This window comes from Accipiter gentilis, chromosome 7, assembly GCF_929443795.1.
Source record: "Accipiter gentilis chromosome 7, bAccGen1.1, whole genome shotgun sequence".
Lineage (NCBI taxonomy): Eukaryota > Metazoa > Chordata > Aves > Accipitriformes > Accipitridae > Astur > Astur gentilis.
In genome coordinates, this window is record NC_064886.1 from 17,353,700 (window position 1) to 17,374,547 (window position 20,848).

The 20,848-nt window shown below is 52.0% G+C and overlaps 1 protein-coding gene across 9 annotated transcripts; it reads left to right on the forward strand.

The window, feature by feature from the left end:
- Positions 1-1,416: 1,416 nt before the first annotated feature.
- CAMKK2 (calcium/calmodulin dependent protein kinase kinase 2) lies at positions 1,417-20,508 on the forward strand. Of its 9 annotated transcripts, XR_007506711.1 has the most exons (19): positions 2,068-2,180; positions 6,623-6,749; positions 7,160-7,649; positions 8,404-8,451; positions 8,875-8,928; positions 9,087-9,138; positions 9,230-9,363; positions 10,004-10,040; positions 10,855-10,876; positions 11,164-11,252; positions 11,494-11,693; positions 11,784-11,837; positions 12,304-12,377; positions 12,950-13,037; positions 13,284-13,379; positions 13,919-14,047; positions 16,642-16,742; positions 17,115-17,444; positions 18,544-20,508. XR_007506711.1 is itself a non-coding variant. In XM_049805631.1 (18 exons), exons 3-18 carry the CDS (start codon positions 7,209-7,211, stop codon positions 17,188-17,190), a joined length of 1,695 nt encoding a protein of 564 aa, XP_049661588.1. In that variant the 5' UTR covers positions 1,417-1,545; positions 6,623-6,749; positions 7,160-7,208; the 3' UTR covers positions 17,191-20,508. The 9 variants fall into 9 exon arrangements, 6 of the variants coding, with proteins under 6 accessions (XP_049661588.1, XP_049661589.1, XP_049661587.1 ...); XM_049805631.1 differs by lacking the exon at positions 2,068-2,180 and adding an exon at positions 1,417-1,545 and having other exon boundaries at positions 17,115-20,508; XM_049805632.1 differs by lacking the exon at positions 2,068-2,180 and adding an exon at positions 1,559-1,782 and having other exon boundaries at positions 17,115-20,508.
- The last annotated feature ends 340 nt before the right edge of the window (positions 20,509-20,848 follow it).

Genomic DNA, 20,848 nt, shown 5'->3' on the forward strand with positions numbered 1-20,848 from the left:
GTCACGATGAAATAATATCTGTTCTTAGTAGTGACATTTTCAGGATCGGTGCTGGCTTTATGAACGCTGGGGTATAAAAAATAGTGGAAAATGTAGGCGAAGCTCCTTTGTGCTCATTTTTAGTGGTATGGAACGGGGAGTCTTATTTAAAACCTGTCCTTGCATTTAACCTGTCTACAGTCACTGTTTACTCTGTAGAAACAGATGGTGCTGGCAGAAGGGGAAAAAACAGGATTCAGTTGGAGAGGTCTAACGGTGCAAAGTCCCGGCATTGTTGTTACACGTGCCCTTGTGCAAGGAGGGGCTAGGAAAAGTAAAGAGTGTTAAACAAAAGCCCCAGCTCAGCTGAAATGTTTTTATTGTATGTGTTCTCCCATAGGTGCTGTGTATAATTTACCTGCTCCGGTTTTATGGGTGGATAAATGAACATCACAACTAACTCAATATCCAATATGCTGCTGTTGACTTCTAGTAATTAGATCCTCATTTTGGAAGAAAATTTCATTTCAGGTGTAGTGTGGTATTTCAAGGCAGACAGGGTTGCACTTTGTGAGTGTAAACCTTTTGTGGGTGAACCTTGGGGCTGGGGGTGCCAGTCCCTTTCACCTTGTGATTATATAAAAGCTGAACATCATTAGTGTAAACTGTTGGAGATAGATACCCTGCCAGGAAGCACTAGATTAAACTGTGGCATTGTTAGCAAAGAGAAAGCAAGACCAGACCTAAACGTGGCTCTGCTGGAGCCCTGCCAGGTAATGCAGGAAGAGAGAAAGTCTAAGATGTGGTTGAAAGGAGGGTATTCCAGTGCTAGTTTACCCATCTCATAATTAGTGTTGCAACATGGCTGTTGGCAGATAATCAGTGCCTTGATTTTAAAACAGCGACTGTATTTCTAACAGTGAAGAGTAACCCAGCTTTGCGGCAACACTAGTTTTGGTGGCTCGCCGCCTCTCAGCTAGGTTTTAATCAGCGCTGAGGAGTTCAATCCAGAAAACATTTGGAGGACCTGCTATTTTACAGTAAGTGCATAAACCTGATTTTTAGAGTGGCTTGCAAGATCCTGGTCAAAATAGCTGTGTTTAGCCCTAAAGCTCGCATGGAAGCATGGCTCTACTTTGGAGAGCTCAACAATGTCGAAGCGTTGCCCGCAAACAGGTCTCAAGGCACAACGAGGAAGAGGGTTTGCGCCAGCCATGGCGTTCGCATCTGGTCAAGGTTGAAGGTGTTGCTTCATGTGAGGAGCTGATCAGAAAACCGCAGGTGAGCTCAGCGCAAGAACGGTGCTTGATGGGAACATTCTCGGTAAGAAAACCCCAATAATTATCAAGGACAAAGTAAGGGAGATGTTTACAAAGGGCTGGTGGCACCTGGGGAGTTAAAGGCCGTGCCCGTGCGGCAGTGTTGCCTCCATCCCGGTGCCGCAGAGCTGCAACCTGAGCAGGAGCTGTGCTCGGTGGCCACTGTGACATTACCAAACAAGGGCTTTCTAAACCCCCCTTTAGGTGATGATTTCGGAATCCTTGAGCAACCGCTTAGCTGACGCAGGTAACCCAGTTTTGCACCCGGCCGACCTCACGCTGGAAATTCTGCGTTCGCGCAAGGGCAGAGGGGAGGAAGCCCCGGCCGAGCACCGGGACGCAGGATGCCGTGGGTTACGTCCCTGCGGGCCGCGGGGGGCCGGCAGCGGGGCTCGGCTGCGCCCGGGGCCGCGTCCCGGCGCGGCGGGCGGAGGAGCGGGACCGCTCGGGGCAGCCCGGCTGCATCCCGCGGCTGCGCTGCGAGGTAAGGCGAGGCCCCGCGGCCGGAGGGGGAAAGAAAACACCACACACACACACACACCCCCCCAACCAAAACCAAACCCCAAACAAACCAAACCCCACCACCCCAAAGAACGGCTTACGGGAGGGGGGGTGTGGGGGGTGTGGGCGGGCAGGATGCGGGTGCCCGGGGGGGAAACCTCCCCTTCCCCGGGGCGGAGCGGGGCCTCCCTCCCTCCCTCCTTCCCTCCCTTCCTCCCTCCTTCCCTCCCTCCTTCCCTCGCTGCCGCCGCCGGAGCGGAACCGAAAGCGAAGGCGGCGCCGGGCGGCGGCCGCGCTCCGGCCCCGCGGGCGGCGGCGGCGGCGGCTCCGGGGGCTGCGGGGGCCGCTCCCTTCTCCCGGCGGAGCGGCGCGTCCCGCCAGGTCGGTGGTTGCGGGTGCGGGAGGGCCCGGGCGGGGGATGCGCCCGCGGCTGCGGAGACAAAGCCGCGCCCGGAGGGACCGGGACCGCGACCGGGAGCCGGGACCGCGACCGGGAGCGGGCGGCCGGGGCCGGAGATGCCCTCCGAGCAGAAACGGCATCTCCTTCAAAGAGGGCTTTCCCGCGGGGCTGGCAGCCGGCCTGCTCAAGGATTTTGGCGCTCGGGGATCCGTGCTGTCATTTCCCCCCCCCCCCCCCCCCCCCATCCCGCTTCAGGGAGCTGCGCTGTGGCCGCCCGGGCCCCGCCGGCATCCCGCTCCCGCTCGCCTTCGGCCGCCCGCCAGCCCCGGCATGTGCCGGTGGTAGAAGGATGGGCCGGCAGCATCCCCGGCTCGGGGATGCGGCAGGGTGGTGGCCGTCCCCGCGACACCAGGGGTGGCACAGACCCCACGGGGCTTCTGCCCGGGGAGGCGAGGGCTCGGGGCAGGGGACCGGGCAGAGTTAGGCCGTGGGGTTGGGAAAAGGAGGGGATTTTTGAGGTCAAGGAGCAAGTGAGAGGCCAGGAGCGGATGGAGGGGATGGAGCTGGTGGAGCGACTGTACAGGGGACAGGTCTCATTAGGAGAAGCCACGGGCTGGGTTGCTGCGGGCGATCGAGCGTGGTTAGGAGGTGGGACGCAGCCCTGCGGCCACGTGCGCAGCTCGGAGCACGAAGGTAACAGTAAAGCTCAAAAGCGGCGGCGGGATGATGGCAGGCAGCTGGTGCGATGGAGCTGTGGGCTGACCGCACGGCTCTGCGATGATGCCATCCCTGGGGACAGGACCAGGTTGTCCTCAGGGCCAGGGGGACCGCGCTGGGGAGGGGATGTGTGGTGGCTGTGGGCGCTGGAGCTGCCTTCGTGGCCCCCAGCCGGAGAGGCAGCCCCTCTCCCACGAGAAGGAGCCCCGTCCCTTTCCTGGCCCCTCTCCGTGAGCACTTCGTTTTGGGAAAAACAGCCAACGAAACCCAAGAGCCTACCCCTGAGAGCTCCGTGAGGGGCGTCTGATCGCCCAGCGCTGAAGGCGGCTGTTATCAGATTGGGGAGGTAATTTGGAGGAGGCTTTGCTTTCAGCTCAGCCCTAATGTCTTTTAAGTGGTGTTCACAAAGTGCAGCGCCGTTCTCGTTTCCTCTCTCGTGGGCAGTGCGGGCTGGAGCCATTGTTTCCAGGAGAGCCGGGAGCCGCTCGGCAGCGCTGGACGAGGTGATGGTGGTGCCCTAAGCTCATCACGGCCCGTACTCAATGCCATGTCCAGCGCTTACGCTCTTGTTTTGGAAGGTTCATTTTATATTGCTTAAGCAATATTAGGCGGTATCGTCAAGATCATAAAAAATCTTGGTTAAAGGTGTTTTTTGACTTCTACTGAAACCTGCCACTGGGTTTTGGTACCGTTACAATGCTACCAGCCCAGCTTTGCATTTGTTCCTCGATTCTTTCCACCCTGTGTTGGATGGGCCAGGCAGCACAGAAGGCTCTTCTCTTCACCCCAGGGACAATGAATATCTTCTCTGCTCGGGCACAGGGACACGGCGTAGAAGGGGGCTGGGTGCCTGTTTCCAGTATCTCGTTATTTTGGGTGTCCTCTGACTTCTAGAGAAGCCGCTGAGAGATTTTTTTCCATTAAAAGTCAGGCAGGGATGCATATGGTCTTTGTATACTACAGTGACTAATATATTTCTGGCAAGGTCTGCGCTCACCCGTAGGAAGGGAAACTGTGATCGATGCCCCTGTTGCTGCAGATGACACCGCTCTTGGCACTGCCGCTTCCACCGCTGACAGTGACCAGGGAAAGCAAAATAGCCACTGGACTCTGCCCAGCAAGAGCCGATAACTGCCCTGCGTGCTCTCCCCGGTTAAATTTTAACCGCAGACCTTCGGCCGTAGCAGGGGGAGAATCCTCTGGGAGTAAAATCAGCCTTGGTTTAGGTGGTTTGTGTTCAATTTTGTTGTAAACAGCTTTTTTTGCAGTGCGTGAGCGGACCCCCACGGAAGAATGGATGGAGCTGCCACCAAGTCTTACTTCCTTGGGAGGGTCTGACCCTGACACCGTGTCTGGCCTTGCTGGAGGAAAGCGCGTAGGGGAGGGAAAGGCGAGTGTGTGGCAGCCGGTGGGAACCGGGGGCACTGTCCCATTGCCCACCCTGCGCCTGGGTAGGGAAACAGCTCCACGGAGGGAAGGACAGACCAAAGCGTCCGTGCGCTCTGATTTAAATCTGTGCAGCCAGCGCTGGCTAGAAGGTGTCATCCTCTGCACCCCCCGAAATCGGTCGGCATATTCCCATCTGGAGGTGGCTGCATCCCAGCAGGGACCACATGCTCACAGCAGAGCTGGGGCAGCAGGAGGGGGCTGTAAAAATCACTTCACCCTTGCAAGGGGCCAATTTCACTCCCATTTGTTTCCGGTAAAGCCACGTGGATGCTGAGTGAGAGGGAGAGCCTCTGCCAGGGTTTCACAGACCTCTTTTCATTTTAATATCCCTCTCCTTGCTGAATTAGATGCGAGACTGATTGCTTCGATAATCCTGCCGCAGCCGCTATGGGTTATATATGGATTGCAGCCAAAAGCCGTGCCGATAAATCATTCCTATACGCCAGGCTGTTATATTTCCTGAGGATTTTGTGGGCATGTGCTGCTTGCTTTTACATAAGGATCTGCTGGAGTTCATACCAGAATGTGCCACTTTTCCCCAGGCAAGGACCCGGGTGGATTGGTGAAGCCTGAGCCCCCAGGCTGTATTTCCCCTCTTAGGGTTTATTCCCTCCATTCCAGCTATTTTAGTTTTCCCTCTGTCTGGGAATACGGCTGTTTTCCTTCTCCTTCTCCTCAGCCTCCCTGTGTGCTTATTAAGCAGAACCGGCTGCGTTATCCTTAGGGGTTATCCCACGTCCCAAGTGGCGGTGTTCAACAGTGGGATCCCACTTTTGAGTTTCTCTCGGGGAAGGTATCATCTCACAGGGCAATTTTTGCAAAGCTCTGTGCAAAGCACACATGCAAAGGGAAAAAACCCTCTGATTTTCCACCCTAGCCGATGTTACGATGGTACTTGGATGACTTTTAGCATGTTTACAGAGCCTGGGCAAGCCTGCTTGAATTAATCAGCCTTGATATGTTTATCCTGGTCAAGCCAATTAACTCCTGCCAGCCAGGGCACGTTTGGCTTTCAAGTGTGGCGGGGAGTTCATAACTCAATTTTGCTCTAGCCCGGCAAAGTTTAGCATGAACCCTTGCAAATTCAGATGCAGGCAATGGTCTGGGGGCAGGACGGGATGCCCGGCCGTGCTGTGCCACTGCCGGGGACCGGTGGGTGCTGCAGCCAGCGATGCTCCTGGGGCAGCTTCATCGTGGGGCTGCCCTGACGAGCTGCCTTTTTTGGTGAGGCCGCAGCACACGGTGAGGGTAGAGGCCACGGCGTTCGGGATCGGCTTTGGGGGACAGCTATTTATATGTGCGTGCTGGCGGGGTGCCCACAGCAAGCCAGGCAAATGGCAACTGGCCTCAAGATGCATCCCTGCGGGTTCAGGATGAATGGGGGGGGGGTGGGGGGGGTGGGGTGTGCTGCCTGTTTATTTTAATCCATTTTGGGAGTGCATTAAAACATGCTGCCGTGGCCACCAGCAGCGCTGGGCGGGAGGGGAGTTTTGCAGCCACGATGCCCGAGACGCAGAGCCCCGGCTTGCCTTGGCTGGCAGCTCCCGGCTCTCTTGCCCAGCAAAGCCCCAGTCGGGAACGGATTCAGTCCCGTGAAACGCGGCGTTTCTGAAATAGTTTGTCCTTGTTGCTGTTCGTCGGCTTATTTATAGCCTTCCCATTCCCTGCGTTTTTCTGTGCCTCGAAGCAGCAAGCGGCACCAGGTCGGCTTTAGCTCCGGGCCGATCCCACTCGGGCAAAAAAAGCTCCAGTTTATAGATTGGTGTTGAAAACAGCAATTAGGCCATTGTGAAGCCTGAAGGAAGGGGAAGACAATTTGATTTCTGTACTTGACCCGTAATTTCTGCTGGGCTGATTCAGAGCGGTATTGCTGCGGGTACATCACGGAAACTTCAATGGAGATGAGCAGAGCTAATTTTAACCGGCCGCCTCGCTGAGGTGTGGGAACCAGGCAGAAAACCGCCTCAAACCTTGTTCCTGCTTCTGGGCTGTTTGTTTCGGGATATTTTTTTTTCACTTGCTTCCGCGGCAGCTCGTTAACCTAGAAATTAAAAACAGCACCAGCATCGCAGCAGAGAAGAGTGGTGGTTTACAACCAAACTACCAATGAGCTGCCCTGGCTGCTGTGGGGCACCTGGCATATGTGAATTAACACAGTTTTCTCCCCTTTTTAAATTACTATTCAATTGTTTGATTTTATTTTATTTTTTTTTAAATTCTTTGTTGCTAACAGGCTTGTTTTCTCATTTATCTCAAGGTTCAAGAACCTGATTTTTGCACAGGAGGCCGTAGGGAACCTGGGGGAAGGAAGAGAAATCGCTGGCAGTGACGGGCTGCGGGAGGAGACAGTGAGCCGGGGGGGCTGATCCTGCACCCCGCGCTTGGTAAGCAGGTCCCTATGCTCCTGAGCTGCTTCATTCGGGGGATGTTTGTGTGGCAGAGATGTGCCTGCTCCAACTGTGGGACCAAGCAGTAAAGCAGGAAAGCAGGCGGTATTTATGCCAGTATAGTGCAGGGCTGGATCCTGCCCCTGTAAAATACCCCTTTTGGGGTATTTCCATAGCGGAGGTGATGGGGTTGTTATTCCCTGGAGGTGTTTAAATCAAGGGGGTGGAAGGAGCTGGGGTCTGCCCTGTGGCAGGGTGGGTGCACGTCCCGGTGCCATCCTGCGCCGCTGCACCTTGGCTTTACCGTCATCCCCTGTGGGATGAATAAATTGATGTGTAGGGTAACAACCGGCGGGAGGAAATCCCGCTTTCCAGGGGAGCCCGGCTGAGCCGCCCTGTGTTTGCAGGCGCGCCTCCCCATCGCAGCGTGGCCGGCATGAGGCTGTCGGTCGCACCATGCCATCATGCGTCCCCGGCAGCTTGCCCACCCCACGGCCCCTCTGCCGTGACGGAGGCTGTGGCCACCGAGCACCCGGGGAGCTGCGGGACCCCCTGCCGCTGAACCCCCACCGCCCCGGCATGGCCTCGCTCATCGTGGTGACCGAGTACGACGCGACGGGGAGCGCGAGTGAGGAGGAGGAGGAGATGAACACAGCTGGCAGCGAGGGTTTTGGGGACGGCCGGGAGCCAAGGGCAAAGCTGCACCTCTCCGGCCGAAAGCTCTCCCTGCAGGAGCGGTCGCAGCCTGCCCGCTCGCCCGGGACCGGCGACGGCGCCAACGAACGCTTCATCTACCCATCCCTCCCTTACTCTCCGGTGACGTCCCCCCACTCCTCCCCGCGGCTGCCGCGGCGGCCGACGGTGGAGTCGAACCGCGTGTCCATCACGGGACTCCAGGTGAGGGGGAATCGTTGCTGCTCCCACGGTTCTCCTGCCCCCATCCGCCTGGTTTCTGTCCCCCTGGCATTGCTTTTCGCTTGTTTTTTGGGGATGAAACCCTGCGGTGTGTCCGCAGATGCGCAGCAGGACGTCCTGGTCCATCCTGGTCCATGGGGGACAGCCCTCGGGGAGGTGGGTCTCAACGGCTCACGGCCTTCCGTGCCTTTGGCAGATGCTGCCAACTCTGGCAGCTGCGTTTCAGGGGAGCCAGCGGTGTACCACGGTTTTCTTTTTCTCTCCCTTAAAAATAAAAAAAAAGAGAGAGACCCGCTGAGATCTAAAGAGAAAATGGCCCTGCTTGCCCCCAGCCTGCCAGCGCTGGCAGCAACCAGGCAGCAAGCAGCTGCTTTGCCCATAAGAAATAAAAATACTCTGCACCGGGTCACCGGCATTAAACCCCCCGGGGCTCTCCCGGCTGCTGATCCCCACCACCGCCTGCCCGTCCTGCGCTCTTGTTCCACGTGAGCGGACGATATTGCCCGCCCGGCCGTTAACGTTCGCAATTAGCCATCTATAAACACACTGACGCGTGGCCAGGCAGCTGGCGGTTACGGCTCATGAATCAAAGCTGCCCAGCCCCAAGCGGGTGCCCAGGCGGAGCAGAACAGGGCGTGAGTTTGCAGAGAAAAGTTTTGCTGGGGATTTAAAAAGAGGAGAGCAAAGGCAAACGGTTTTGTGGCTCGTGTTCAACCCCACCTCTCTCTCCCCGCAGGACTGTGTGCAGCTCAACCAGTACAAGCTGAAGGATGAGATCGGGAAGGTGAGTAATGGCCGGGTTTGGGGTGGGACGGGGGAATTCAGGGTAGGAGGGTGTTGGACTCTTGCTTTCCATCCGGTGAGATGGCAAGTTCAGCCGCTCACCGCCGCAGCTCAGCCGGCTCCTCGCTGCAACACCAGTCTCTTCTGGGTGGTACCAATTAAATTGTATATTTTAAAAAAATTATTATTCATATTCCCCATTCCCCCTCCCTCCCATGAAAAGGGGCATTTGAAGCTTTTCTTTGCTGGTGGTGGGATGCCAGACCATACACCCTGCTACTCCCAGTGTCGCCCACCAGCTCTGTGGGGTCCCCATGGGGCTGGGTTTGCAGAGGAGCCTGGAGCCCAGTTTGGTGCTGGGGTGGTTTTTGGTTTTTTTTTGGACTGTTCTTAACTGGTTCCCCATGGCTGTGCCCCTCTCTAGGGCTCCTACGGGGTGGTGAAGCTGGCCTACAATGAGGATGATAACACCTACTATGTGAGTAGCGCACAGCCCCGGAGCCTGCAGTGAGGTGGGTGGGATGGGGATGGATCCTCTCCACTGACTCCCTGCCCGGCTCCCTGCCAGCCCCATCCCGCCGGTCCTGTTTTATCCTTGATTTGCCCTAAATCCCACTTTTTTTTCCCCTCTTGCAGGCAATGAAGGTTCTTTCCAAAAAGAAGCTGATGAGACAGGCGGGCTTCCCCCGTAAGTGGCACAAAAGTGTTAGGGTGGGGGATGCTTTGGGGACCCCAGGAGCTCATTCCTGACTGATATCCCATCTTTACCTTTCCCGCAGGCCGCCCGCCACCCCGGGGGGCCAAAGCTGCCTCTGAGGGCTGCGTGCAGCCCAAAGGGCCCATCGAACAGGTCTACCAGGAGATCGCCATCCTGAAAAAGCTGGACCACCCGAATGTGGTGAAGCTGGTGGAGGTGAGCGCCGGTCAGCCCCTTCCCAAAACCCACCCGGAGCGTGAAGGAGCCTGGATGCTGCAGGGATGGGCTACATGTTGGCTTGGGTGGAGGGGAATGACCACAGAAGGTCTGGGATGACCATGGCAGGTCCTGCCTTTGGGAGACTCGTGTTTTTCCCTGGTTTAAAACATTTTTTTATTCCCACCTCCCAAAAGAGGATTTTTTTTCTTCCCTGCCCAGAAAGGAAAATGCAGCAAAATGTTGCTTCCTTGGAGGAAACAAGTGCTCAAACGGGTTTTGGGGAGGAACTGGTGTTTCTGCGGGTTCTGCAGTGCAGCAGCCCTGCCCTCTGCCCACCGACTGTATGAAATGGTCCAAAAATCAAGAATTAAGGATATATAGGCTGGAGTGTATTTGACTCATGAGTCAGATGATGCTTCCTGTGTAGTCTAAATATTTACTTCCTTGAAGTACAGCTATATCTCTGGCCTCTTTTTTTTTTTCCCCACCCCTTGTGGGTAGAAACTTGGAGATTAGCAGACCGTGCTAATGGTGCAGATGGTGCAGAACTGGCATGGCTGCTAAATAAAAAAATCACAGTGTTTAATTTGCAAGGTTTTTTGGTGCTGTTTAATTGCCTTTCTGCTTCTTTCGGCAGGTCCTGGATGACCCCAGCGAGGACCACCTGTACATGGGTAACTGCCCACTGCCCTGCGGTGCTCGCAGGGTGCCAGCGGGATGAGGGTTTGCTGGGCCAAAGGGTTCCTCCTGTGTTTTGGGGTGGCTGCATGCAGGGTTGGGTCTCTCCTCCAGAGCAGGTATGGCCTGGATGTGCTGGAGGATCAAGTCCCCTCAGAATAAACGGGATCCAGTCTGGGTTCAGAAAGGAGACAGGAGTGCTTTATAGCACTTTATAGGCTTTAATTTGACATCAGGGCAAGCTTTGCCATGAGAGGCACCAGCATTTATGTTCTCAGCTTTGAAGCCAGGCTGCTAGAAAGTAGCTTTATTTCTTTGGCTTCGAGAACAGGCCGCATGTTAATTAGCCACGGTACAGATGAACCACTTCCCAACCTGTCTTGCAGACTGCAGTTGTTTGCTTGATGTAAATACGCACACTTTTGGAGGAGGCATTTTTTTTCCATCATTTATGTTCAGCCCATACTAGCGGAGGAGCGTGCGATGCCTTCGTGGCCAAGCGCAGAGGTTTGCTCGAGGGGTGGGCCTGGCTTGGTCTTGCAGGCAAACTGAGGGTTTCAGGGTGCCGTGCAGGGGGTGTTTCGTGACGCTGAAGCTGCAGCACAGAGGAGGTAGTTGGCAGCATCGCCTTAATTGGAGACAGAAGCAGGCAAAACAGCATGTGCCTTGCATAGTATATATAGCATCTCATTTTTTAAAAAAACCTATATTGTTTTCATCATTTTTGTCATAAAATTTTGTGCTGGGACTGTCCTTGCAGGAGGTCTAACTTGTAAGTGATCAGTAACCACTTTTTCTTTTGTGTTTCAGTGTTTGAACTGGTGAAGCAAGGGTGAGTACTGAATTCCAGATTTAAACCTACTAAAGCATGAACGTGAGATGGGTTTGTGGGTGACACAGCTCGACCACCTGAGGTGGGCACGGGGTGCAGAGGCAATGGGGAGGTTCATGGTGTTTCCCCTGTGGGTTTGGGTCTCCTCTACCCAGTTACAGCTGTGTACACCCTGTATGTGCCTGCGTTCGGGGCTGCATGCTGTTGCTGGGTGGCGGCAAAGCCTCCAGGACCTGTTTTGGCACATCCAGATGGGGAACGAGCTCCATTCTCTGTTGCCTTTGCAGCCCCGTGATGGAAATCCCAACCCTGAAACCTCTCAGTGAGGACCTGGCTCGGTTCTACTTCCAGGATCTGATCAAGGGTATTGAATACTGTAAGTATCTGTGCAAAAACGATGGGATTTCTTATTTTTATTTTTTTTTTCAAACCTGGGGCTGGACTTTCTGCTGGTGTGCGGTGCTGTTTCTGGTGGCTCATGCTACTGCACAGGGGTTTTTGAAGCTAGGGCTGGTCGTGATGTTAGCAGAAAGGCTTAAACCTGTGCAGGGGCTTCATGGCTCTTTTACTGCAGTCCAGTGCTGCTGCTGAACTGCTTGTTTTTCCTCTGGCTGCAGTGCACTATCAAAAGATAATCCACCGGGATATTAAACCTTCCAACCTCCTTGTCGGGGAGGACGGGCACGTCAAGATCGCCGACTTCGGAGTCAGCAATGAGTTCAAGGGAGCCGATGCCCTCTTAACCAACACGGTGGGTACCCCCGCCTTCATGGCCCCGGAGACGCTCTCGGAAACCAGGAAAATCTTCTCTGGAAAGGTATTTAATAGCAATTTCAGGGTTTTTGGACTAATCTTCCTTGCACAGGCTGTCCGTTGCAGATCTAACTATGCTTTCTTTCCTCTGCAGGCTTTGGATGTCTGGGCCATGGGGATCACACTGTACTGTTTCGTGTTTGGGCAGGTAATGACATGGATTTTTCAGCACTGTTGGTGGTCCGGGGGGGGTTGGCGTATGCCTCCCATGTGCCAGGTACACGGTTTTTGCTTCCCACACCCCTGTTAGAGCAATGGCGTATTGCCAAGGGGAGATGGGGTTCTGTGGGTGGAAATGGGAAACTGCCTGTCCGTGGGATGGGTGCAGCCAAAAGGGCCATGTTTCTCTTTTTCTCCAGGGAGGAAATTCTGTGCCTGGCCAGATTTTTTAGGAAAGGAGCTGTTGTAGTAATTTGGTCATTTTTAGTCAAATGTTGTTTTCATTGCATTTAAAAGAAGTCATTGATATAATAGGAAATCTTCTGGTATTTCCCTATAACTGGCTCCCTGCTCTCCTTCAAACCCTACAAGATCCTGATGCTCAACTGGCCGCCTCACTGCTGCTTCTTAACAGAGGTTGTTGCTTTTCTCATTGCTCTTTTTCTTGGCGGTAGTGCCCTTTTATGGATGAAAGGATCCTGAGTTTACACAACAAAATCAAGACCCAAACGTTGGAGTTCCCAGACCAGTAAGTACTCAAAAAAAAAACAACCAACAAACCCAAACCCCTCAGCCTTTATTTTGAAGCTCATTTGAGCCATTTCTCAGGCACTGCCTGGGTGGGGCTGGCCCTGCTCTGCTGCGGTTTTGCAAAACTCAGGCTCTGAGCCCTTCAGTTGGCCCTCGGCCCTGGAAAACTTCCTTTGCATTAAATGGGAAGGCAATGTCTCTTCGTTTGCAGTTGCCAAAGAAGGAGTGATTGAAGCTGCAGAGGTGTTTAGGGGAATAGATTAACCTCTGCAGTTGCTGCCTGTTGGGTTTCAGTCTGGGTGGAGTTGGTGTCAGGCTCTCCCAGCCCCGTACATATGGGATCATGCTTTGGATTGCCCAAAAAGGGGATATTTTGCTTCCCTGGGGGGTTTTGGGTGGAAGGGCTGCGTGGCACCTGGGTGCACGAGTACCCGGAGCCGCATCCCTGCCAGGGCTGGCATCCAGCCCCAAGTTGCCTGGGAAGGACCCGCAGTAGCTGGCACCAGGGTGAAAAAGGGAGGCAGCATCCGGCCCCTTCCCCGCCTCATCTCTCCCCTCTCCTTTCCCCAGGCCAGAAGTTACAGACTTCTTGAAGGATTTGATTACACGGATGTTGGATAAAAATCCCGAATCTAGGATTTCGGTCCCAGAAATCAAGGTACTGACCCAACCCCCTGGTGTTGGCTGTGGCTTCACTTCTCTTGGGTTCTCCTTGCTCGGCTTTTTTTGGGAGTCAGTTTGATCGCGCCAGGCTAGGTCCTCCCCCTGTGCCCAGGGCCCCTGGGCAGGTAAGTCCCAGCTCCTTCCCCTGCTCCGGGACCTGCTCAGCTTTGGGACCTTTGGTGCCTACAAAAGTCACAGGCAAAAGGAAAACCCCTGAGTACAGTATTTCCTCTGCTACCAGGAAAGTACTGTGCAACAGCCTTTCGCAGGAGATTTCTGGTCCTCTGCCCCTGCGGGAGCCTGGAAGGGCCGAGAAGCTGAGAAAATGGAGACTAAGGTAGGGAGAAAGGATTGCGGGGGAATTGCTGAACCGTTTTGTGCTCCTGCAGCTGCCCAAGACGCCAGGTGTGTGGGCAAGGAGAAGGAGGGGGTTCTGCCTTCTGTCATGGATTTTCAGGTCCAAGACTAGGGCTTGGTGGGTCTCCCCACACTACTGCTCATACGTACGGTCTGGAATAAATCGCTCCTGCCTCTTGGTGCTGTCTCATCCGTAAGATGAGAGTGAAAATAGGTCTTCTCCTCTAAAACCCACTGAGATGCCCAGTGCTGTAGGTCACCGAGGTTATTGCTCGGTTGTGTAGATGGGGCCAGTGCTGGCTCTGGACGAGGCATTTTCTGCTCCAGGCTGAGCCGTTCCCAGCGGTGCCGGGCTGAGCTGGCTCACCAGTGAAATGGCATGTCTCTCCCCTGCTCCCTGGTATTTCAGGAGCTCGTAGGGGCCATAGTTTGGGCGAGGAGATGCGTTTGCCAGGCTTGTGTTGTTTGAGTTACAAAAAAGAGGAAATCATTCCTGACAGGCTGTGTTATTAATTGAAGTTGCACCCTTGGGTCACCAAGAACGGAGCGGAGCTGCTGCCCACAGAGGATGAGAACTGCACCCTCGTCGAGGTGACGGAGGAGGAGGTGGAGAATTCGGTCAAGCACATCCCCAGCCTGGCCACTGTGGTGAGTATGAGGGAGGTGATGGTCCGTGGGCACACACCAGGGTCCGTGCTGCCTCCTGGGTAGGTCCAGAGCAGCCGGAGGTTGCTGCTGAAGGGCAGAAGCGTTGGGCAGCATTAGAGCAAAAACTTTCCCTCTCTCAGAAACAAGCGCTGCAAGATGGGGTCTCAGTGTCTCGCTGGAGGTGGCCGTACCCCACAGTGTGGGGCGGTATTTCAGAGCAGTCCCAAAGGGACCCATCAGTGGGTTGCCAGTCTCCATGCTTGAGCTGGCTGCCTAAATATTGCTGCATTTGCTCAGGGTAAAAGAGCATCTGGTCCAGGACCTGCCCGCAGCTGGGAAGGGGGTGTTTCGGCCAGGCGCGAGGAGCTCCTGCCCTGCTCCGCCCAGCCGGCCATAGGGGCTGCGGGAGCTTCCCGGGATGGAGGTTTTATCTGGGCCGCGGCGTGCACCAGCCCCCGCCTGGAGCTATTCTTGGTGAATTCATCTCATCTCTTTTCAAGCTCATATTTTTATTCTCTGCAACCCGCTGTGGTGGTGAGAACCACAGTGTAAGCCTGCCCTGTGTGGAAAGTGAAATCCTTTTGGGGTTTGAACCTAATGATTTCTTTAGGTGCCCACTAGCCCTTACACTAGGAGAAACAGCAAGCGACCATTTGCAGTTCCCTGGTGTGGCATTATCTGCCTGTAGACACCCAGGCTGTGATTTTTGGAAGTACAGGTCTCCCTTTGAAGCTCCTTTTCCATCTCATAGCTGTGCCCACATCTGGCTCCATTTCTGGAGCTCTCTACCTGTTGTGGTTTAACCCCAGCCAGCAACCAAGCACCACGCAGCTGCTCAGTCACTCCCCACCACCCAGTGGGATGGGGGGGGGGAGAATCAGGGGAAAAAAAAGGTAAAACTCATGGGTTGAGATAAGAATAGTTTAATAGAACAGAAAGGGGAAAAAACAATAATGATAGTAATAACAATAATAAAATGGCAATAATAATAGGATTGGAATATACAAGTGATGCAGAATGCAATTGCTCACCACTCACCAACTGATGCCCAGTTAGTTCCTGAGCAGCGATCCCCCCGCAGGCCAGCTCCCCCCAGTTTATATATATACTGGACATGACATCACATGGTATGGAATAGCCCTTTGGCCAGTTTGGGCCAGCTGCCCTGGCTGTGTCCCCTCCCAACTTCTTGTGCCCCTCCAGCCTTCTTGCTGGCTGGGCATGAGAAGGTGAAGAATCCTTGACTGGGTATAAACACTACTTAGCAACAACTGAAATCATCTGTGTGTTATCCACATTCTTCTCATACTGAACCCAAAACATAACACTATACCAGCTGGTAGGAAGACAATTAACTCTATCCCAGCTGAAACCAGGACACTCCCGCTTCGGTACCCTGCAGAAGTCTCTTCAACTGCAGATACGTTAATATGCAAATGTGCCTTGCGCGGCTCAAGCTGAAAAAGCAGATCTTGCTCTAAAGACATCACCATTGATGAAAGGGGTTTCCCCTTTCTCCTGTTTGGAGGTGACTTGCAGGGGTGCAGCAGAGGACGCCTCAGTGCTCCCAGCCCTGTTGATAATCCAGGTGTGTTTAGCACAGCTCAGGGCAAATGAGCTTTTACTGTGACTCTTGCCTCTTAAATAATGCACCACCTCCAGGCAGATCTGGTATTTTCCCATTTGCATTTGTTCTTCAAAATTATCCTCCGGTGCCTGATCTTTGTGCATCCAGCTGCAGGCGTTAGCGCTCAAGTACGAGATTCACGTGGCTTTGACTCTCGCATAAAATGCCTTCCCCTGCGGGACCCTGCTGGCATGCGCGTTTCAGATGTGTAAGGGCTCTCGGTGCACCGTCGTGAGCAGATAAATCGGGCACAGAGGGACAAGAAGGAATATCAAATGAAGCCAGGGGTTCCCAGAGCAGGATTCACATGCTGAGGCAGGGTCCAGTGCTGCTCATGTTGTTCTCTGCTCCCACCAGCAAAATAATTTGGGGGATGCCCAGGAAGAACTCCGACGCTTGCTCTGTTCCTGGCAGTCTCTGACTGCAGCTGAGGCTGGGTAACTCTGCATTTTGCAGCCAAAGCTAGACAAACGGCCAATTTTTCAGCTTGGTTTTGGTAAACGTTAAGGCAAAATTGTGCTGGTTCCTTCCTTCCCCTCTCTCTTTCCCATGAATTCTTCTGCCAGGTAATTGTGGGGAACTGGGAATTTGCAGGTTCTGGATGCAGTAATCAGTAAAACCTACTTCTGGGGAGGAGAAAATCTTCCCAGACTTGGCTTTGCTCTCCTTTCCAGCTTCTCACACCTAAGTGTAGCTCTCACTGGCGTGTTCAGTTGTTGCACCGTGGGTTTCAGATGAGGATACAGCCTCTGTATTAAGCAGCTGGAGACTTGTAAACACACTTCCCTCTGGTTTTTTTGTTGTTGTTTTTTTGTTGTTGTTTTTTTGTTGTTGTTTTTTTTTTAAAAGGAGAAGTTTGACTTGTTTTCACTAGTTTTCTTAATTACTTGGGCATGAGGGCTGGATGTTCCTGTTGCTCTTGAGTGAAAGGGAAGCATCCCTGACAAACTCCAATCTGGTCTTGCAGATTTTGGTGAAAACGATGATCCGGAAGCGATCCTTTGGGAACCCATTTGAGGGGAGCAGGAGGGAGGAGCGGTCGTTGTCTGCCCCCGGGAACCTGCTGCCGTAAGTGTCATCACCTTGCCCTCATCCAAAAAAGATATTTGCAGCTTGTCTTAATGCTCTGGAAATCACTGCAGAGCACAGGAGGAGAATTCGAGGAGTTGGGCTTTGAATCTTTTTGGGGGGGGGCGCGGGGGCAATGTTCACACACCCTCTGTCTGACCCGTAACTGCTTTGTGGGATGATTTTTGTGGCATATCCTGCCCCTCTGCATCTTTTTATGGCCCCTCCAGCATGTGACAGGGGAGCTGGGGGGAGATGACACGTGCTCAGGGTCCCAAAGATCCCATGGTGGGAAAGGGCAGGTGATGGTGTCTCATTGCTTGCTTTGCCTTTTTCCGAGTCGCTCAGCAACTGCTTTATTTCCTTTTAAAGCAGGAAACAAGGCAGTGAAGATAATCTGAAGTGTAACGACTTGCCCAACGTGGGAGAGGAGGAACTTCTTTCGTGAACATCGGCTTTATGGTTCTGTTGAGCAACTTGGTCCAGGGCACCTTGTTAAAGTGTGCAGCTGAGGATGAGCGACATTAACAGAGCCTACACCAAACACAGCATGACGTGGCGCTATTTCAGTGTAATGCTGGATGTAGAGCTTACATAGCAGCATGTTATAAGACATCCGACTACTTGTCATAAACATTGAACATCTCCAATCGCTTGGACTGCTGACTTCTTGTGGGAAAGGCGCTGGCTGATAGCAGAAAGGTGAGCTATCGTGTGAGCAGCAACAGTGCTTTGCAAAAAAAACCCACAAAACAACAAAAAACCAACCAAACGAAACAGCATTTGGAACTGCTTTTACCTGGTTTTAATGCCAAATAATTTCTGGGGACTAACGCCAGCATCCCAGGGGTGTTGTACGCCCATCACATAGTTGGTGGGCACACGCAGAAGGGTGAAGCTTTTGCTAAGTGGCATACACAGCAGTAAAACTACACGTGTGCACTTTGAGAGTTCACAACCTACCGGAAATGTTGTTGTATCTATTTCTCGTCATTCTGGTTTGTTTTTAATTGACACCTTTTTAACTGCATGGGAACAAAGCAAAAACCCACCTTTTCAGCTTTTTAAAGAATGCCTACCTTTGTGAGCCAAGTTGTATTAAACAGCATCTTTGGGATATTCAGAAAGTGAGGTTAATTACCTTCTAAGGTAATTAACGCCTTTTCTAAGGTCTTGGCGTGGCTAGGGCTTGGTAGGTTGTGTATTCAGTGTATGAAGGGAAAAGGTATTTAAGGGCTTAAGTTCAGTCTGAACTATTTTTGCTGCAGATATATGAGTGAAAGGTGGTGTTTAGCTGAATGTTTGTTTTGAACAGCAGAGGAAGCACTAGTAACAGTTTGTTTCTAAATCTTTTACTTGATTGAGGTAGATATATTATTAAATATAAAATTCAGGGTAAAATCCTTCACTTCCATGTACATTACATGGTTTACTACAATTAAAAATAATACAACTTATGCTATTTTTTAAGTATAGACTTAGGGCTTGCTTAGAATTTAAGATCTTAATGAAATACTTAGATTAGCTAGTAATTTTCAAATAAACTTTTGTTTTCCAAACTCTTAATCTGGATTTTGGGGCCAATGCTATGTACTTTTTGCAAGTTCGTTACCAGTAATTTGTGAATGCCTGTGGATCAGAGGCTTGTTAGTAAATTAAGTGTATACCTAATTCACGGGTTGCTTCTTATGAAAAGCTCTTTCACCTTCACATTACTCTGATTATTTTGTGGTGCTTGTAAAAAAATAATAATCTACCGTGTGGTGGGAGAGATTCTGATGTCCTGACTCACTTTCCCAAGTTCTCTGTGCTCGGATAAAGCTGGAGAACAGCAGAGTGTGGGTGAGCTGGAGAAGAGTCAGGGTTTGCTTCAAGAAAGGGGTCACGGTAAGTACAGTTGTTTTAAGGATGGAGCGTGGGACAGGGAGGGGGGAAAGGTCTGACTTCTTCTCTTTTTAGTCTGATGTGGTTGTGTGACCTTGAACGAGGCATTTAAAAGGATGGTGTACCTGAAAGAGGGAGAAGATTCAAATGTCCCAAGCACGTAAGGGACTGCTAAGGCATGATTCTTTGCCCCAAGGAAGAAGGCAGTAGGAGAGACCCAAGTATTTTGATTAATGGTAAGATCTCTGCCTGCTAACCCTGGTCATGGGTGCCCTGCCTTTAGGAAGTGACTGTCCCCTTGTCTTCCTTCATCTTGGGCATCGCAAGCAGCAGTGTGCTGAGGTCCTTGGCCTCGCTGTATTTGGATCTGGCTGGGGTAATTCCTAGTTGGGACAGGTCGTTGTTAAAGCCAGGACAGCGTTAGCAAGTGCGCAGGTGCCTACACAAACTGTTCCTTACATCTTTTGATCACTTAAAGCAATGCTCCCCCTAAATGGCAATTTATTAGTGAAACATTGTGCTCCTGGCCTCTCTCTAAAGCCAGTGACGATTGTTTGTGGTTTACGAGCAGTACTATGGAGTTTGGAGCCATAAGACATGCACTGTTTTCCTCCCATTTTAGTCTGAGGCTATGCCAAAGCCTTGCAGCTTCAGCTATGGGAAAACCAAACAGGTAACTTGGGTGCCAGCACTACTACAGCCACCTGCTCGCCCTTTCCTAAACAGGACTTTTCACTGCGGAAATGTGTGCGAGTGGGCAGCTTAGTTCTCTAACCCTGTAAATGGACTTGTTCTGCCAAAAAAAAAAAAAAAAAAAAAAATTAAAAAAATAGGGGATCTGATTATTTGTAGCTGGTGCATAGTAACGTGTGTGGTGTGCTTTTGTTCAAGGTGAGTTGTAGAGATGCTCTGTGCTGTGTATCTCTGGTTTGTGATTTGTCAGGTGCCTAGCGAGACAGTTTACATTTACCAAACAGGCTTGGCAGGTGCAACACAGCTTCTAAACAGAATAAGCTGTACCAGTTCCTCAATGCCCAGCCCCATAGTCACTGGGCCTCAGATGTTACCATAGATCAGTGTCTTATGGCTAGCACGGGCTTAGTTTGTAAGGATCTTAAAGCTCAGCGCTTCCCTAAGGCGTGCTCCAAAATGATTGTCTCAGTGCCAGCTCTGGTAGGGCTGCAGCCAAATGCACATTTCTGAAAGAAACTCAAAGTAGATTTTTCTTGTTGATTAGTTCTGTTGAAAGCATAAAGCGTGGCTGTGTGAGAAAGATCTATCTAAATGCATGACCTGTTAGAGAAGCTGTACTGTATCTATAAATCTGCTCAGTTCCCTAGCTGCTGTTCCATAGTAGTGAAGCTAGCTTTTTTTTTCCTTATAGTGAAGTAAATATTTTGCTTGTGCCTTGGAACTGGGCTGTAGCTTGATTTCCCCAACTCCCTTCCTTTCAAGCAAGCCCAGTGCTGACTGTAGGCTTAATGCTGGGTACTAAGCCTTTTTGGCTCTGAAGGCACACAGGAAAGTGCTAAGGGGAAAGCAGGCCTCTTGTCTGAGTAGTTTTTCTTGGTGGTCCCCTCTTACCTGTCAGGCAATTGATCTGTTTCTTTTCTAAGGTCCTGAACTATTGCTGATTTTTATACTGTTTGTTTAATGACCAAGGCTTGTGGTTCATTCCTACCCCTTTATTATGCATTTAACTTTATCAGGTGTATCAAGTTTAAATACTGTGTATTTACCACTTTTAAATTATATTACCTAAGAAGAAAGAAAAAAAAAACAATTAAGTGTTTTTCCACACAGCTGTTCAAGCTTCTCTGTACAAGTTGAAATAAATGACATGCAACCAAACCCAGAGTTAGTTGATCAAGTGGAACGATTATCCTGTTTGACTGGATGTTTGACTTTATCAAGCTATGAGAGTTTGCTTGTTGGAGGAGGAGCCTGAAAGCACCTTCTTGTGTTAGTGAAGTCTGGTGCTCCACCATAACTGGGGATCCTGGGCTAGACAAGACCACAGTAGCTGTAGCCACTGCATAATCCAAATTGAGCCATTCACATGCACAGACTGGAGTGCTGACTCTTGAAAAGGCACCATCTGAGTTGGGACACTCAGCTTAGTGCTCAGCAGCAGTAGGCAAATAAAGAATAAAACAGAACAGTAATGCTGTAGCAAACTCACTGCGCTGCTGGAAAAAGGCAGCAAAGCCCCAGTCAGGATG

What these genes read in the sequence shown, in the direction of transcription:
- CAMKK2 (XM_049805631.1), top strand. Translation starts at nt 7,209, where the DNA reads ATGCCATCATGCGTCCCCGGCAGCTTGCCCACCCCACGGCCCCTCTGC. An exon ending in TTTCGGTCCCAGAAATCAAG is followed by an intron (nt 13,038 to 13,283) that starts GTACTGACCCAA and finishes CTCTGCTACCAG; the next exon opens with GAAAGTACTGTGCAACAGCC. An exon ending in CTGAGAAAATGGAGACTAAG is followed by an intron (nt 13,380 to 13,918) that starts GTAGGGAGAAAG and finishes TATTAATTGAAG; the next exon opens with TTGCACCCTTGGGTCACCAA.